Raw genomic sequence first — 19344 nt, 5'->3', positions numbered from 1 at the left:
TTTTCTGTTACTTAGAATTCTCTTAATATGTTAATAGATAGTACAAAGAATTATTCCAGTTAGAATCTTTATCAGCAAAAGTCTAATGAAAGGTTAAAGGAGTTGTGGATAGATCCTGAGGACATATCCATATGTGCTCTGAAGCACATACGTGCATTCAAATTAAAAATGCCGCACAGCCCTAGTACTGAATGCTCTTTGACATTTGAATTAACCTGTCAGCCCCTTAAGACAGATCAAAAAACAAGCATCACAAATAATAGACTACTTTATTGAAATAGGCTTTAATAACATAATCTTGAAAGCCTAACAGTTTCTCCTTCTTATACCCAAGAAAGTCAAGGCAGGCTAATCTTGATTTTCTTCATCATGACATCAAACATCATTATAAGGCCCTGAGAAGTGCCTTAAAATTCATCTCTCTGTGAAGCCTACGCAGTTTAGAGACAGCTTAGTTAAATCATCTGGCTGCTTCATCCTGTCAAATAGGCTGTTCCTTAAATGTGATGTGGGGGCAGTCTCAGGGCACTTCATTTTTGGCAGGATGTTGCCTTCCATCCATCTCATTTATAGACGGTAAAAGTACAGTATGCCTAAAAATATGTTGCTCTATAAATATTATTAATACTATGAGAACAAACTAACAAAAAAGAATAACATACATTGTCTATTCACTACAGTATGTTTCTTTTTCTGACAACTAAAACCAATTATATGATACAATATTGAATCTCTCTATTTAAAACATTAGATAGTCACTTTATTTAGATTTTGCCTAAATCCTAAATCTGCTGTAATCCTTAACCGGCATTTCCTAGCTCTGGCTTTGCTGGTAGTGAACAGCATATTTCTCTGTTTCTAGTTTTTTGCAGTTATACTGGTAATATTCATAGCCGAAGTGGTGTCTGCTGTTGTGGTGCTGATTTTCTCCACTGTGGTAAGTCATGGCTGACATTTAAAGATTGATACCCCTTCAGTCCAGGTTTTGCAGTGAGACATCATGAAGACAAATTGAGCCATTTATCAAAAGAAAAGTAGCACTATCTAGTTTGCACAGAAGACATATAGTTCCATTGTGTTTTGAAAAAAATACCAAAGGGATATTCATGTAAAAACAACAACAAAAAGGATCATTTTGGCCACTTGTGAGGAGTACTGATAAGTGTGGCAATGCTCCAATCTCCTGAAAGTGTCCTAAGTGAGCATCAGGACAAGTGCTCTTGGATGAGATTCATAAATTACTAAATGAGATGGAAGGACCTGGGTTGACTTCCTGCCAATATGAAATGATTGTTTCTGAATCTGTTAGTTGTTTTTCCAGGGCCCCCTTTTGAGGCAGTGACTTTGCTTTCTCACATCAATGTATTTCCTCCCCCCCCACCCCGCCCCATGTCCACCATCTTTCCCAATGTCCATCCTACTAGGATATTTGGAAGTATAGTCCAATAGGTCTAAAGAACAAAAAATTTAGGCAGGCCGATTTAGCATGTTGATGACACAATTCATCCCAATACAGTGAAGGATGTTGAACAGTTGATAAGGCAGATGACATTTTAAACAGTATTATCTGGAAGTGAGGTGACAAATTGTAATATTATCATTTACCATTAATATGCCTCTTGACTCCAGACAAATATATTTGTTGAACACTTGAAAAACTGGGCCATGAAGACTTTAAAAGAAGACTATGGCAGGCAAGAAGACCTTACAGCCATTTGGGACACTACAATGAAACAGGTAATTCAGCTGGCAAAGACCAGTTTTATAAAATCATAGAATCACAGGGTTGGAAGGGACCTTGGAGGTCTTCTAGTCCAATCCACTGCCCATCCTGGACAAATTAATGTTCAATCTTTCCTTGAAAACCTCCAGCAATGTAGAATTCACAGCTCTGGGAGGCAAGCTGTTCCACTGACTAATTGTTCTCCTGCCAGAAAATTCCTCCTTAGTTCTGGATTGGATCTCTCTCTAACAGGCATCCTGGAGCACTGGGAAACTACTAGAGGACTGGAAAAGAGCTGATATGATTCCCAACTTTAAAAAAAACAAGGAAAAAATGGAAAGAGGGACACGTAACTAAGGCAGAACACCAGCAAAGATGAAGTCAGGAAAGCTAAGGCTCAGAATAAACTAAGACTTACAATAAATGTCAAAAAATATTTTTTAAAAAAAGTTTCTTTCAACATGTAAAAAAACAAGAAAAAAGTCAAGAAAAAAAATCAGTCCACTAATGGGAGAAGATGGCAAGAAGGTAATAAGCAGCAGGGAGAAAGCAGAACTACTAAATTCATTCTTCGCATCTGTCTTCACAGAAAAGAAAAGCCTAAGCTACCAAAAGCTGAACCCTAAAAGACAGACAAGTTAAAATAGACAAGAAAATGGTAAGACAACACCTATCCAGCCTAGATGAGTTCAAATCACCAGGTCCAGATGGATTACATCCCAGAGTTCTGAAGGAGCTGATCAATAAAATCTCAGAACCATTGAACCATAACTTTCAAATATCCTGGATCACTACTACTAAAGAACTGGAAAAGAGCTGATGTTCCATCTTCAAAAAAAAAAAAAAGATGGGGGGATGGATCCAGGAAACTACAGGCCAATCAGCTTGACATCAATTCTTGGGAAGATCCTGAAAAAAATAATCAAGCAGCAGATTTGTGAAGAATGAACAAGGTGATTAATATAAGTCAGCATCACTTTATTAAAAACAGATTGTGCCAAAAACAACCTGTCTTTTTTGATAAAGTGACTAAATTAGTGGACCAAGGAAATGCTGTGGACTTCAGTAAGCTATTTGACAAAGTAGACCGGGGCTTTTCAACCAGTGGTACGTGTACCACCTGTGGTATTTTGCCACGTGGCAGGTGGTACACGACTGCTAGCCAAGTGTAGCAGGGGAGGGGAATGAGCCTAAGCGAGCCAAACCTGAGGGAGAGGCAGCTGCAGCTGCATGACTGTCTGGGCTCAGTAGAAGCTGGCAGGGCTCCAGCTGATTGGCTTCAGCTGATTGGCGCTTCCAGAAGCAGCTTGGAGCTGAAGGTGAACTGAAGAAAAGGGGGGAAGGAGAGGAGAAGCTATAGAAGGAGGTGGTTTGGGCGGGGGAAGACAAAAAAAAAGACATCAGGAAAGGTTTAATCCCTTTAAACAAATGTAATTAGTTTTACCCTCTTTAATTGAGTCTATCTATGGCTTTTAGAAAGTTTTCTTTGAAGGTAAACAGGCTTAATTTAAAGCTAAAGCTTTTTGCAATTGCCGGAGCCTTTCAGTCTAGAATTGCAACATTGTGACATGAATAAATGAATGAACCTTTATTGTCAAAGTACAACCATGTATACATTGAGGTTGGCTGAGCCTCCCTTTGTGCCACCCCCAACTCACAGTGAGAACAAACCCACCATCTTGTTACACCATGTGAACTAATTGCACAACACACCAGCCTCGCAAGTCAATCATACATAAAATTATAAAATTATTTCCCATGACAGCCAATGGATAGAAGCTGTTCTTCAGCCTGTTGGTATGGCTGGCTATACTCTCCTACCTGATGGTAGGAGAGTAAAGAGGTACCGACCAGGGTGTGAGTCGTCCCTGAGAATTTTTCTCACTCTTCCAAGGCAGCGAGCCCTGGCGATGTCATCCAGTGGTGTCAGGGGACAGTCCACAATGTTTTGTGCTGTGCTCACCACCCTCTGTAATACTTTCCTATCTGCAGCTGTCAGGCCAGGATACCAAACCACAATACAGTGCGAGAGGACGCTCTCTATAATAGACCAGTAAAAGAAGGTCATTAGCCATTCTACCCTGTTCTTCCGCAAGACCCTGAGGAAGTGGAGTCTCTGTTGGGCCTTTCTGGCCACCTGGGTTGTATTGACTTTCCAGGTAAGATCTTCACAGAGGTAGACTCTCAGGAATTTAAAGGAGGAAACTGCCCCCTCGATGTAAAGTGGGGCAGGTTTCCTCCAGAGGTCTAGCACCATCTTTTTTGTGACATGCCTGAGGCACCTTAAAGAGGGGAAAAAACGGTGTTTGTGTTTCTTGCTTTGCACTTGATTCCTGTGTCTTTAAGGGTACAGGGAAGGGATTGGGGGTACATTCTTACTACACTGTGGAAGAGCTCAGAAGGGAGAGAGCAAGAAGGGCTGACCAGCTATCTCAGGAGTCTACAAACTTAGAAACTTTATGACATGTGGACTTCAACTCCCGGAATTCCTCAACCAGCCATGAGGGCTGAGGAATTCTGGGAGTTGAGGTCCGCAAGCCTTAAAAGTGCCAAGTTTGAAGACCCCTGAACTAGCTGGTAGTGGTGCATATTAATAAGCATGGATAAATTCATCATACATTTGTCAATGCAAAGGGAAGGTGATTCAGCAAAGGAACAGCCACCGAAGAAATTAAAACTGATACTTTTTTCTATAGTTTGAAATATTTTATTAGATTATAGAATAAAATACAAAAATACAAAAGCAAATAGTAGGACACAGTGGGGAAGAAAAAGGGGGAAAAGTGAGGGGGAGAAGGGAAAAAGAACATACTTCCTCTGTTGCAGTAGAAGAAAGCATTAACATTGAACCTCAACTTTTTACTTTTCCATAACATTATAAACTAGCCATTTGTCAGGGCCCACTTCAGTCCCACATCTTAAGAAAGCAGAACTCTTGGAAGCGATTTCTTCCAACAGGAACTTTTATTAAGAGTAGTTGATAGCAGGCATAATAGACAGGATCTGAGATTTTCCATGCAGAATGATACATTAAGAGTCTCTTCAACCTCTCGAACACCACTTGGCATTCCATTGTCCATTTCAGTGGCTGGCTGGGATTCACTGAGGGTTCCCCCTTCATTCTTAACATGTTTGTGAGAAGCAGGGCTATTTGGGCGAACAAAGGGATGAACTGGCGGTAAAAGTTTGCATTGCTTTCTTGTGTGAAGTGGTGCCCATTCTGCCCTGACCTTCTCGGGGTCCATTTTGATGCCCTGTTGGGATATGCAATAACCCAAGTAGTCTATTTTTTCCTGGTGGAATTCACATTTTGATAGTTTGGCATATAGGTGGGCAGCTCACAGTTTCTTTAAAACAGTTCTGACTAAATTGACATGCTCATCTTTGGACTTAGTGAAGATAGGATGACATCTAAATAAACCAGGACCCCCTTGAATAGGTGCTCCCTTAGCACCTTGTTGATCAATTGCATAAATACTGCGGGGGCCTTTATATTCCAAATGGCAAAACTTTGAATTGGTAGCATCCCATTGGGCAATTAAATACAGTTTTCCATTCATCCCCTTCCTTAATCCTAACACGGTAGTACACTTCCCTTAGGTCTAGCTTGGTGAAAATTCTTCATTTCGATAGGTGGGAATAACATATCCTTCATGAGGGGTATGGGGTATAGGTTACTTTCACTGATTGCACTCAGGGTGCGGCAATCCACACATAAATGCAAAGTGCCCTCCTTCTTCTCCCTAAATAGGACTGGAGCGGCCACTTTGGGTTTGGCAGGTTCAATAAATCTCCTTTCTAGGTTTTTGTTTGTGAATCTTTCCATCTCCTCCTTCTATTTAGGGCTCATGGAGTACAAACTGGGCTTTGGGATTTTTGCCCCTTGTTTGATTTCTATGGTACAGTCCGTGGGTCAGTGACGAGGGAGCTCATCCACCTGTTCCTCACTGAAAATGCCAGCAAGGTCTCGCTATTCCTCCAGTATTTCGGGTAACCCCTTTTCCTCTCCCACCAATACTTTCTCCACTCCTGGGCTTGGTAGGGCTCCTTGGGGTGTTGAGTTCGCATGATTCCCTTTTGGGAATTTGAGCTCTGCCAACCTCCAATCTATCCAGGGGTTGCTTTTCTTTAGCCACACCAGCCCTAGGATCACTGGGCATTCCATTCCTAGGCTAGGGTAGCTGGCACCCCCACTGCCCCCGCTATGGACCCATATAACTGGCTGAACAAGATCGGCTTTTCAGCCTCCTCACCAATTCCCCCAAGTGTCGGGCTAATGAGGCAGCCGGTGCAGCCAGAGCCTATGAGGGCTTTCATTTTGACAGCTTTGGGCATGGAGCTAATATAGTCACTGTCTTGAGGATGGGCGTGATGGGTCCACTTACCAGGGATTCGTCCTCTGAGTTGTTGTCCGAGGAATCCACCACTCCTGCAGTGTAGGCCGGAGTTTCCTGCCCATGCTTGGCAGAGGGTAGGGACTCTACGGCCTCTGTTGCCTTCATGGCGGGTTCTCGTGGCTTGGCTGGGGACTTCCCTGACTTTCTGGCCAGTGATCAATTTGGGGTGCATTGAGGGACTTTCAAGCGGCACTCTATGGTGCGATGCCCCTCTCTCCTGCATTTGAAACAGTCTGTTGACTTCTTGGCCATGGCCAGTGGTTTTGCTGGTTCGCACGACAGTTCAGGGGGCGAGCGGCCCCATAGCTTTCCTTGGCGGTGCCTCTTTAGTAGGTCAATTTCTGCTTCCTCCACCAGGACGTACCATTCGTCTAGCCGGCGTGGTTCCCCTCGGGGGAGGCAAGCATCATACAGGTTGTAATTTAGGCCATCTTTGAAGTGGCTAAGAAGGATGTCTTCCGGCCAGTTCAGCTTGTTGCTGATGGCCCAAAATTCTTGCATATATTTGGCTACCGGGTGTCTGCCTTGCCTCACTGTTTTAATCTTCTCACATGCTTTTCGGTCAGCCAGGGGGTCCTCAAATTGCCTTCTCAGTGAGGACACGAAGTGGTTGAAGTTGTGGAGCTCTGTGGCATTGGAATCATGCTGTGGAAGCTGACAGATTTATCAAAACATTTTATGAGAAGCACCCCAACAAACCAAACGTCAGCTCCTAACTTGTGTTTGTTTACTTTATGGGATCTGTTATTTTTTGTAAGGGGGGGCAGATGTCAATGCTGCAAACATTGACATGTTTTTGCACTGACAATGTAAGAGACAGCCTTGTGTTTAAACTCCTTCACTTTGAATCTTGAAGGGAGGGAATTTTTCTAACGTCTATTTTGAGAAGATAAGAAGCCTGCATACAGAATGGGAGGAGAGACCTCATATGTGAAACTAATTGGATAATGTGATTTATGACGTGTAGATAAGGGCGGGGATTGTGTGTGTGTTATGATGGGTTTGGAGGGAGGAGATTTCAGTTTCTGGCATCCTGCCATGAGTGCCGATGTTTTGTTTCATTACTAATACTTTTTAGATAAATAATATGCCTGCAATTTGTTTGATTTGTCTTATTCATCGGAACCAAGACATCATGCCAGAATCTCCTTTCTTTCAAAGGGGGGTCCTGAACCCCTGCCTCTGTCTCTGGTAGGAGAGGTAAGCTGGCAAAGGTTCAGGGAAAGAATTCAACCCCATACCGAAATACCCTCAGTTACCGTCCGCTTCCCAGACTCTTGATCTTTGGGTGAGAGTTTGGGAAGAAGTTTGGAAAAATACAAAGGTGGCCTTAAATAAGATTTTTGAGACCTACAAAAAGCAAGCTGACAAAAAGAGAGCTCCCCAAAGAACATTCCAAGTTGGGGAAAAGGTCTATTTGTCGACCAAATACTTACGCCTTAAACTACCCAATAAGAAATTGGGACCAAAATTCTTGGGGCCTTTCCCCATTGTGAAAATCATCAACCTGGTCACAGTAAAATTGAAACTCCCCAGACATTTGGGGAAAATTCACCCAGTGTTACATTGCAGCTTACTGAAACCTTTTCGAGCCTCCACTTTAAGACCACCCCCTAAGAAAGCACCTGGAACCCTCAGGGTAGCAGGTCAGACCCATTATGAAGTGAAACGTATTCTTCACTCTAGAATATTTAAGGGAAAATTGCAGTACCTAGTACAATGGAAGGGATACCCATTGTCTGAAGCCATTTGGGTGAAATCTAACGATGTGAAAGCTAACAGACTTATCAAAAAGTTTTATGAGAAGCACCCCAACAAACCAAAAGCCAATTCCTAACTTGTGTTGTTTACATTACGGGATCTGTTCTTTTTGTAAGGGGGGCTGGATGTCAATACTGCAAACATTGACATGTTTTTGCACTGACAATATAAGAGACACCCTTTTATTTAAACTGCTTCACTTTGAATCTTGGAGGGAATTTTTCTAACGTCTATTTTGAGAAGATAAGAAGCCTGCATACAGAATGGGAGGAGAGACCTCATTTAAAAACCTATCTATTTGAACAATCTGGCCTGGTCTGATGGGTTTGGGGTTTGGATTTGGTTTTAACATTGTTTTAATTATTGTATTATATTGGGCATAATTATTTAATCTTTTTAGACTTTTGTATGTATATTTTGATATTTATTGCCCTGTACCGCCCTGAGTCCTTCGGAAGAAGGGCGGTATAAAAATTTAATAAATATATATATATATATAAATATAATATATATGTGAAACTAATTGGATAATGTGATTTATGATGTGTAGATAAGGGCAGGGATTGTGTGTGTGTTACGATGGGTTTGGGGGGAGGAGATTTCAGATTCTGGCATCCCTCCATGAGTGCCGATGTTTTGTTTCATTACTAATACTTTTTAGATAAATAATATGCCTGCAATTTGTTTGATTTGTCTTATTCATCGGAACCATGACACATGCAGGTTCACCATCCAATTTGTGTCCGCCTTGTCCAGAGCGGACTGCATGATACAGATGCAGGCTTTGTTGCTGGGGATGTCTCGTCCATATTATTCCATGTAACTGAGGACTTGGGTTAGGAAGAACCCCAAGCATTGCGACTCTTCCCTGAATTTCACGTCCAGCAGCGGGAATCTTTGGATGAATTGGTACCTTCACTGCCGATGGTGTTGTCTCCCATCCTGATTGGCTGCTGCGGGTCAGCGGGGAGTGGGGGCTGCCGAAGCGGTAGCTGCTGTCTCAGTGATCTCAGCAGACGTCCATGGGACTTCAGCTTTCAATTCCCCCTCAGTATCTCTCTGGCTGCAACCCAAGGCATTGGTGCAGCTGCGGGGTTCAGGTTTCTCATCCCCAAGAGAGCCAAGGGTTCTTTTCATCAGGTCAATAGCTTTCTCTAGGATCCAGTTTGAGTGCTGCGCGTGATCTTCTTCCTCTTCACTAAGGTGAATGGATTTCTCCATTTCTTGCTTCCATCTGGGTTCGTGGCTGCCTCATCTCAGGGTCACCTTTCTCGATCTCTTCTCTCACTCATCTTTCTTTCCAACGCCCATCAACCACTGAGGTTTGTGGCTGCGCATTTCCACCCTTTCTTCTTTTGAGGAGTAGGAAGTCTTGAATCTTGACAGCTGGCAGGGTCCCGGCTGGAGGGAGGGCTCCAACTTCACAGTGGGTTCTTCCTTCCCTGCCCCATCATCCAACATTGTAGATTTTGCAAAGTCCCCCGGTAAAGGTCTTCCTTCCAGGTTGACTATTACTGCAGATCCTGTCTAATGTCAGGACCCACTTCAATTCCACATCTTAAGAAAGCAGAACTCTTGGAAGTGATTTCTTCCAGCAACTACTTCTTCCTATCAACTACTCTATTAAGAGTAGTTGATAGCATGCATAATAGACAGGATCTGAGATTTCCCACGCAGAATGATAGATTAAACTATCACCAAGCAAGACCCCACCCAATAGTACACCCGGCCACTATGGGATGGCCAATCCCCAGGTGTTAGGTCTATTGTGGGAAAAGGGGAGATAACATCAGCCCATTTCCAGTTCAGGGAGCAATGGTCGGTGGCTTCTTCACATCTTCCTCTGATAGCATAGAAATAAACCAGGCACTGAGGTTACATTCCTTATTTCCTCCCTTGTTGTAGCTGACAGTTTAGGGTAGGGGTAGGCAACCTCGGCTCTTTTATGACTCACGGACTTCAACTCCCAGAATTCCTGAGTCAGCTATGCTGACTCAGGAATTCTGGGAGTTGAAGTCCGTGAGTCATAAAAGAGCCGAGGTTGCTTACTTTTTTTTATTTTATTTTAATTCCATTTATATCCCACCCTTCTCCGGAGACTCAGGGCGGCTTACAAGCTTAGCAGTAGCCTTCATTCTATGTATATGCCTGCTTATTAGGGCTTTCACAACCCCCCCAAGCGGCATTATTACAAAGTCAGCTTAATTGCCCCCAACAATCTGGGTCCTCATTTTACCTACCTCAGAAGGATGGAAGGCTGAGTCAACCTTGAGCCTGGTGGGATGCGAACCTGCACTAATTGCAGGCAGCTGGTGTTACTTAAGGAGGCATTAGCCCACTGCTCCACCAAGGCTTACCCCTGATTTAGGGAGATAAAGTTCAGAGGGTGAGATAATGCAGGAAGCAAATTGTTACAATGTAGCAGATAGAGGACACAGAGGCAATAAACGAAAGCAAAAGGTTACATTGTAGCGGTTAGAGGAAGCAGAGGTAATAAACCTGTGAGCACATTCCCCCTCCCCCTTGGGAGTATGGCAGAACCCAGGGAAAGGTTAGATTTGATTTTGGGTCAGAGGGAATAGATAGAAATGAAATAGGAATGGGTTCTGACATCATTTCTATAACAACAAATGAATCTAATCAGTAAAACCCAACCCCCCTTTTTTTTAGTCATCAAGTTTTTGACCTTGCTAAACACTGGTGGTACTCAAATATTGTCATGTCCCAAAAGTGGTACAATCTGTGAAAAGGTTGAAAAGCCCTAAAGTAGATCACAACCTACTTTCTGGAAAGATAAAACAATGTGGGACAGACAGTATCACCACCAGATAGATTCACAACCAGCTACAAATCACACTCAGCAGGTAGCCCTCAATGGAACTACATCTTTATGGAGGGAAGCATGCAATGCAATATCTGAAAGTTCTGTCTTAGGCCCAATGCCCTTCAATATCTCCATAAATAATCTAGAATAGATCACGGGTGTCAAACTCGCCATGTCACATGACTTGTTGCAACATATCGCAACTCTTTTTGCATTGCCAGAGCTGGGGTGGGTGTGGCCTCCGCATGATGCAACCAGCCTAAGGACTGGAAATTTGACACCCCTGATCTAGATGAAGAGATAATGCCTTGAAGCAGTACTATATTTTCTTACTAGCCCTCAGATTTTATATCCACATCGGATATCACACAATTCCTGCTGAAAGTTAACTTGTGATAATATAATGCCAACACAGATGACTATCTGGCATGCCACTGCAATCCTGTTAATCTATCTTTCACTTTAACTCAAAGAAATAGTAGTGCTGAAACAGATTCCCAAGAGAATAAGGGATACTCAAAGACAATATCATTTCTTGACTACAAAGCTGATTGCAAAAGTAGTAAATTTTAGGTGGCTGATGCCAGAAGGGATTCTAATCAATGGGAATAATACAAGATATTGATTGGATTCAGTGTGGAAGGCGCAGGATTTTGATGAAAGATATCGAGCATTTCTGGGAGAAAGAACACCATATCAACAAGAGGATGAAAAAAGCCAGAAACAGACAGAACAAACAATAGAGGAAACAACTACACAAGTGGAAGAAGAAAAAGAGAACATGAATCAAGAAGATGAGGGAATAGTAAGAGAGCAGAGGATTACGAGATCAACAAGACCTAAATATAAGTAAATCAAAATGGAGAAGGAAAATGGATTTTTTTCAGTGAATATAAATAGATTGAATTCCCATCAAAAAGAAAAAGAATTTTCAAACTACAGAAATTAAACATTGATATAATTTGTTTGCAAGACACACACACAAAAAAACATCATAAATTTTTGAAAAATCCAAAACTTGGAAAACTATTACACATCAGCTCAATAGAAAAAAAGAGGAGTAGTTATATATGTTAAAGAGACAATAGATTCCAAAATGATTTATGCAGATGAAGAAGGAAGAATATTAATGGTAGAAATATTTTAAAATCAAAAACAGATACTTTTTTTATTAAAGAGTTTTACAAAAAAAGATTTTACAATACATCCCCAAAACCCACCCACCCCAAACCACCCCATTCCCCCCCCCACTTCCCAGAGCTGAATACAGGGTTATAGTTATAATAATCATATTCTAACTAAAGATTATCCATAATATAAAATTAACCAAATTCATAATGAGCTTTAACTCCCCTTTAACATAGATACATACAAAGTACTAACACTAAAATTAATAACAATATCCCTCTAAAATCTACTCATAAGCTAAATGGAACTTTTTAGTCCCATATTTATTCTGAATATAATCTATCCATCTCCTCCAAACTGAAATATATCTTTCTTGTGAATGATCCTTCAAATAAGCAGAAATCTTAGACATTTCTGCAAGATTTGAAACTTTAAATACCCATTCTTCTATAGTAGGCAAACTATCCTTCTTCCAGTAACCCACCAGTAACCGTGCTGCTGTTGTCAAATTCAACATCAAATTGGTTTCTTTAACATCACAATCGACAACAATGCCCAATAAAAACAATTGCGGAGAGAACTTTATCTTTCTCTTAAAAATCTTTTGAATGTTCCACCAAATTTTAACCCCAAAAGCTTTTATATTTCTGCAAGTCCACCACATATGAAAATAGGTGGCTTCTAAACTACTACACATCCAGCATTTAGACTGTAAGTTAGGATACATGTTAGACAACTTTTTGGGATCCAGATGCCATCTATAAAACATTTTATAAAAATTTTCTCTTAAATTTTGAGCCTGAGTAAATTTAACATTTCTAACCCAAATTACCTCCCAAGTATCCAACGGAATTGGTTCCTGGATATTTTGTGCCCACTTTATCATACAATCTTTAACTAATTCCATTTCCGAGTCCAATTCAATTAAAACATTATATATCCTCTTTATATGTGCACAATTTAAATCTCTAATTTGTTTTACTAAATTTTCATCTGTAATTGTGATGCCAACCTTCTGATCCAACTTCCACCTAGCTTTCAATTGGGTATATTGAAACCAAGAGTAACTTATATTTTCTTGTCTTAACTCATCTAATGATTTAAGTTGCCAATCATTCCCTTCCAATCTAAGTAATTCCTTATAGGAAAACATATCCAAACTCACTCCCATAGATACACCTTCTATCGCGTGTCCAGGAATTCCCCAAATCGGTATTTTATAATTTAACTTATAATAATACTTTTTCCAGACACGCAACAAGGCAATTCTAAGAATATGAAAGCCCTATCCACCTTTTTATCATAAAGCAAATATGCATGCCATCCATGTACCAAATCCCAACCCTCAAGGTGAAGTATTCTCTTATTAGTTAAATTAAGCCAATCGCTAACCCATGTCAAGACCACCGCATCATAATACAGTTTCAAATTTGGTGCCTTGAGTCCCCCTCTTTCCCTAGCATCTTGTAAAATCTTAAATTTAACTCTTGGTTTTTTCCCCGCCCAAATAAATTTATTAATACCCTTCTGCCATTCATCAAGGTTGGCATCCTTTTTCAATATAGGTATCATTTGAAACAAAAAGAGAAACTTCAGCAGAACATTCATTTTAACAACTGCAATTCTTCCCAATAAAGATAATTGTAATTTTTTCCAATTGTTTAAATCCCTTTGTATCTTCAACCATAATGTTTCATAGTTATTCTTATATAATTTTACATTTGAAGCTGCAATATACACTCCCAAATACTTAACCTTTTTTACTATTTCAAAACCTGTTAATTTAATTAACATTTCCCTTTCACTCATAGATATATTCTTAGATAATATCTTAGTCTTATTACTATTCACCTTAAACCCAGAAACCTTACCATACTGAGTTATAATTTCCATCAAATCTATAACCGACTGTATCGGTTGAGATACTGTCACAACCAAGTCATCAGCAAAAGCTTTCAATCTATAATCATTCTGTTTTATTTTAATTCCCTTTATCATAGAGGACTCTCAAATTTTAATTAATAAAATCTCTAATGTTAGAACAAACAATAATGGTGATAGGGGGCAACAAGGGGAAACAAGGAAGAAAAAGATTACCTAAGACTTTTTTTAACATGATAGAGGATACAAGATATTTGGAGAGAAACAAACCCAGGAAAATCACAATATACATTTTATTCCAATAGTTATAAATCTTGGTCTAGAATTGATATGATTTGGATGATGCCTGAATTAAGGGTTAATATGCAGGAAATTGAAATAGAATTAGGTACTTGGGCAGATCATAATCTTTTAAAAATGGTGTGGAAAGGAATGCAGAAAAAATTAAGATGGACTTTGAATCAATCTATACTAAAAGAGAAAGAATTTATAGACTTAGCAACAAAAGAAATGGATTTTTTCTTCAAAGAAAATAAAAAAGAAGATACAACATTACAAAATGTATGGGATATAGCCAAAGCATATTTTCGAGGCATAGCGATAACATACACGGCAGAAAAATAATAATGAAAAGAGACAACAATATCAGTTGTTAAGAGAAGAATTTTAAAAAATTAGAGCTTGAAGTACAAATAAACACACAAAAGAAAATATTGAAAAGACAAATGGAAATAATAAAACATAAATTTAATTTAATAGAATCAGAAAAATTGGCACAGCAAATTAAAAGGGCAGAGCAAAATGTTTTTGAAAATGCAAATAAACCAGGAAGATGCAAGCACAATTTAAATAAATACCAGTGTATGTGTGGGAAAAGTCTCTTTTTTCATTTATGATTTAATTTGTACTTGCATCTAGACTGTTCTTTTTTAATTTCTGTATGCATCAATAAAGTGCAAGAAGGAACAGAAAATCTGAGAAAATATAATTAATTATATATGTGCAGCAATCTGAAGAACCAGCTGGATAACAGAATAACACAATAATAGAGTTAGAAGGAACCTTGAAAGTCATCTCTAGTCCAACCCCCAGCATGAGCAGGAGATCCATTTCAGACAAATGGCTGTCTAGTCTCTTCTTGAAAGCCTCCAGTGATGGATCACCCACAACTTATGAAGGCAAGCCATTCCACTGGTTGATTATTCTCATTATTAGAACATTTCTCCTTAGTTCTAGGTTGCTTATCTCCCTGATTATTTCTGATGCTTTGAAAAATAGTTTGCCTCCCTCATCTTTGTGGCAGTCCCTCAAATATTGGAATGCAGCTATCATGTCTCTCCTAGTCCTTTTCACTAAAGTATACATACCCAATTCCTGCAACAGTTCTTCATATGTTTTAGCCTCCAGCCCCCTAATCATCTTAGTTGCTCTTCTCTGTACTCTTTCCAGAATATCAGCATCTTTTTTATAGTATGGTGACTAAAACTGGACACAGTATTCCAAGTATGGCCGCAATAAGGCTTTGTAAAGTGGTAGTATTACTTCATCTAATCTCGATTCTATTTTATTAACTCTGGAAAAACCTTGGAAAATAGCCTATTTAGTTTGTAAGATATTGGGCATAATGAATTGGATAATATAAATCTCCAAATGTATATATCTTAATTGTAGTGTGTTATTTCTCATAATGCTTTAGTATCAAAGCTCCCATTGGTACTGAATTTATGTCTTAGCATCTTTCAGCTAATCAATATCTTTTCTGGTTGCTTCCCTGTCTTTTGGCAACTTAAACCCCACGCATCTTCCTGCTCTAGCTGAAATGCTGTGGATTCAACAACTATGCAGATTTCAACAGTTCCTACTTCTATCAAGCTCATGAGAAATATCCTTCTCTTTGCTGCCTATCCAGCAAAGAATGTCAGCAATTTGAAATAGACCATAATAAACAGGTAACCTTATTTCCTAAAAATCACAAAAGTCTGGTTGCTTTTCAAGTTTGTGGCAAGGATTACTTTTAAGAAGACCAAAAGTGGCAGATCTAACTTATATTAGAGAAAATGACACCCAACCCCAGGGGTAGGCAACCTTGGCTCTTTTATGACTCGTGGACTTCAATTACCAGAATTCCTGAGCCGGCATGGCTCAGCATGGAAACCTCTCTTTCTCCTAAGCATGGCTGGCTCAGGAATTCTGGGAGTTGAAGTCCACGAGTCATAAAAAAGCCAAGGTTGCCTACCCCTGCCCCACCCAGTCTGTAAGTAAAATCTAACTGAGGGGGTCACCAACATTTTTATCCCCAAACCATTCTAATCCCCATTCAAAGCCTACTAGATATTGTTCAAGGTAGCTCTTATAATTTCAGTTCCTGCTATGATTCAAGACACTACAAAAACAGGATGTTTTTGTAGGCAGGGAACTGCTTAATTTGGCCCAATAGCCGAGCACACAGAACTGCTTTCCAGTCAATGTTCAGCTGTTGTTGAGTGCATTGCTCTCTGCATCCCTTCCCTTTCTTTAAAATATATTTCAGTCCCCTTCAAAGTACATAAGCGGCATGCTAGGATCATTCCATTTGGGCCCCATAAGTCATTCAAACCATAATACCAGAATAGCAAGCTGTTTGAACTGTGGCATTTTTTGCCTCATTAAAGCTATTCATGAATTACAGGAAACGTGAACCAAGGATTGCCTTCATAAACCATCATTTAATCAGTGGGAGGGAGTTATTGCAGTCTGTATTGCATCTGCATCTCTGCTTAGAAGTTCCTTAAATAACAAAAGAAAATAGGTGTTTTCCTTGGTCAATGCATGAGGACTGAAATAATATATTAAAAGCTGAAAGCAACATTTGAATCAGAAAGCAACATGATTCTGTATAAAAACTGGCATCACGTGTGTATTACAATTGGTAGGAGTAGATGCAAAAATGTTAACAAATATTTCAGAACAGAATGGTCAAGATTCACCCTGGTATCTACCCCACAGCCTGCTTTCTTTGTAGACATGCATTTCAGAGGTTTATATGATTCAATATTGGCATCCCAGAATCAGTTGTAAGTGGACAGTTTCATAAAATGAATGAAGTATTTGTAGTAAAATTTGGGGGAGGGAAGTATGTATTACATGTACAGTTCTTTTTTCTAGCAAACAAGGAAAAGAGGCAAAGAATTTTACTAATTCTTTTGCTGTTTGGCAAGGTTAGAATATATCATACAACCTTTTTTTAAAAAAAATGCTGAAACTTTCTAAAATCAAGTAAGCCTTTTTATATTCATTGTCTCCAAGCTTGATGCCTAATGACAAAAATATTTTTATAGAATGATATTAATACATATGCTTTTTAAATAAAGGTACCTGAATTTGTCCACTATGCACCCTGAGTCCCAAGGAATTCAATAAATTGGCAAAATGATCCAGGACTCTTGTATCAATACTGGTAACTATATCAAGAGATTTTGGTAACATAGAAAAGTGATAACAAATTCTCTCCACTATTCTCTTCATCTTTCAGGGCTGCTTGTTTGAATTTGAGATGTTTCTGAATCACAACGGGAAGATTGTCGGAGGAGTGGCGCTAGCAGTTGGAATGGTTGAGGTAGGCTTACATAGACCCATTCTCCTGATCTTAATATTCATGACATTATTTACATAGACCCAAGAATCTGCTTTCTAAAAGCAATTTTGATTAAATTTATTGCAAAATCCCAGACTGTGGATAATGTATGTTCACTGTTTTATTTGGTAGAGACTTAAGAAAAACTATATCATTCATCTGATATGAAACAGAGGATATAGATGAACTTTTTGCTAGTCAGCTAACTAAGGTGTGTAGGAAGCACATCACAATAGTAATGGTGGACTTTAATTACCCTGACATCAACTGGGAGACAAACTCTGCACCAAGTGGAAGATCAAACCGATTCCTGACAAACCTAGCAGACAACTTTGTCTCCCAAAAAGTAGAGAAGGGAACTAGGGGATTAGCCATTTTGGATCTAATTCTCACTAACAGAGATGAAATGATAGAAGGTGTTGAAGCCACAGGAACCTTGGGAGGAAGTGATCATGCAATATTGGAATTCAATATTATGGAAGCACAAGCAATAGAACACAGTCAAACTAGAGTCTTGGACTTTAAGAGAGATAATTTCAATAAACATAGAGAGGGCTTGGGAAGGATTCCATGGATGAGAATCCTCAAGGGGAAGACAACTCAAGAAGCTTGGGAAATTTTGAAAAGTGAGATAATAAAAGCCCAGTCTAGCACAATACCAGCAAAGAGGAAAAATAACAGCTCTCAAAAGAAACCAGCTTGGCTGCATAAAGAACTCTGTGACAAATTGAAAGATAAAAAGGACAAGTATAGAAAGTGGAAAGAGGTGCAGATAACTAAGTCAGAATATCAGCAAATAGCCTGAGCCTGCAAAGATGAAGTAAGGAACGCTAAGGCTCAGAATGAACTAAGGCTTGTGACCAAAGTCAAAAATAACAAAAAAGCTTCTTTCAACATGTTAAGTTAAGGAAATGATTGGTCCATTAGTGGGTGAAAGTGGCAAGAAGGTGACAAGCAACAGAGAGAAAGCAGAACTATTTAACTCATTTTTTGCATCTCTCTTTACACAAAGGGAAAAACCAGACCAACCTATCAAAAATAGTGCCATAAAAAAACACAAGTTAAGATAGGCAAGAAAATCATAAGTGAGTACCTGTCCAGCCTAGATGAGTTCAAATCACCAGGACCAGATGGATTACACCCCAGGGTTCTCAAGGAACTAGTAGATGTGATCTCAGAACCACTGAACTATATTGTTCAAAGATCCTGGAGCACTGGGGAACTACCAGAGGACTGGAAAAGAGCTGATGTAGTTCCCATCTTCAAAAAGGGGGGAAAATGGATCCAGGAAATTACAGACCTATCAGTCTGACCTCAACACCTGGGAAGATTCTGGAAAAGATAAACAATGAATCAGCGAGCACCTAGAGGCAAAGAAAGTCATTACTAAAAGCCAACATGGGTTTGTCAAAAACAGATCAAGCCAGACAAATCTTATTGCATTCTTTGACCAAGTGACAAAATTAGTGGACCAGAGGAATGCTTTGGATATAATTTACTTGGACTTCAGTAAGGCATTTGATAACGTAGATCACAAACTACTACTTGATAAGATAGAAAAATGTGGCTTAGACAGCATCACCACCAGATGGATTTGTAGCTGGCTGACTGGCCGTACTCAGCATGTGGTCCTCAATGGAACCACATCTACATGGAAGGAAGTGTGTAGTGGGGTGTCCCAGGGCTCTGTTGTGGGCCCAGTGCTCTTCAACATCTTCATCAACGATTTGGATGAGGGGATAAATGGGGAACTCATCAAATTTGCTGACGACACCAAGCTGGCAGGAATATCCAACACTCCAGAAGATAGGCTTAAGATACAGGAGGATCTGGACAGAGTTGAACAGTGGGCGCTATCTAACAAAATGAAATTCAGTGGTGAAAAAAGTAAGGCTCTACATTTAGGCAAGAAAAACCAAATGTACAGGTATAGTATAGGGGGGACCTTGCTCAAAAGTAGTAACTGTAAGAGGGATCTCGGAGTCCTAGTAGACAATCACTTAAATATGAGCCAGCA

General features: G+C 39.7%; 1 protein-coding gene across 1 annotated transcript in view; it reads left to right on the top strand.

Moving 5' to 3' along the window:
- The window catches only part of TSPAN16 (tetraspanin 16), a gene marked incomplete at its 3' end in the record, with an annotated part of 33578 nt that overhangs the window by 3420 nt on the left and 10814 nt on the right, over positions 1–19344 (top strand). The window contains exons 3-6 of the mRNA XM_083351143.1: positions 863–937; positions 1630–1737; positions 15529–15708; positions 17226–17309. Coding sequence (XP_083207269.1) covers positions 863–937; positions 1630–1737; positions 15529–15708; positions 17226–17309 — 447 coding nt within the window. The remainder of the gene's footprint in view (positions 1–862; positions 938–1629; positions 1738–15528; positions 15709–17225; positions 17310–19344) is intronic.

This window comes from Vipera ursinii (assembly GCF_947247035.1).
Source record: "Vipera ursinii genome assembly, chromosome: 2".
Lineage (NCBI taxonomy): Eukaryota > Metazoa > Chordata > Lepidosauria > Squamata > Viperidae > Vipera > Vipera ursinii.
This window is presented reverse-complemented; position numbering and strand designations above follow the sequence as displayed.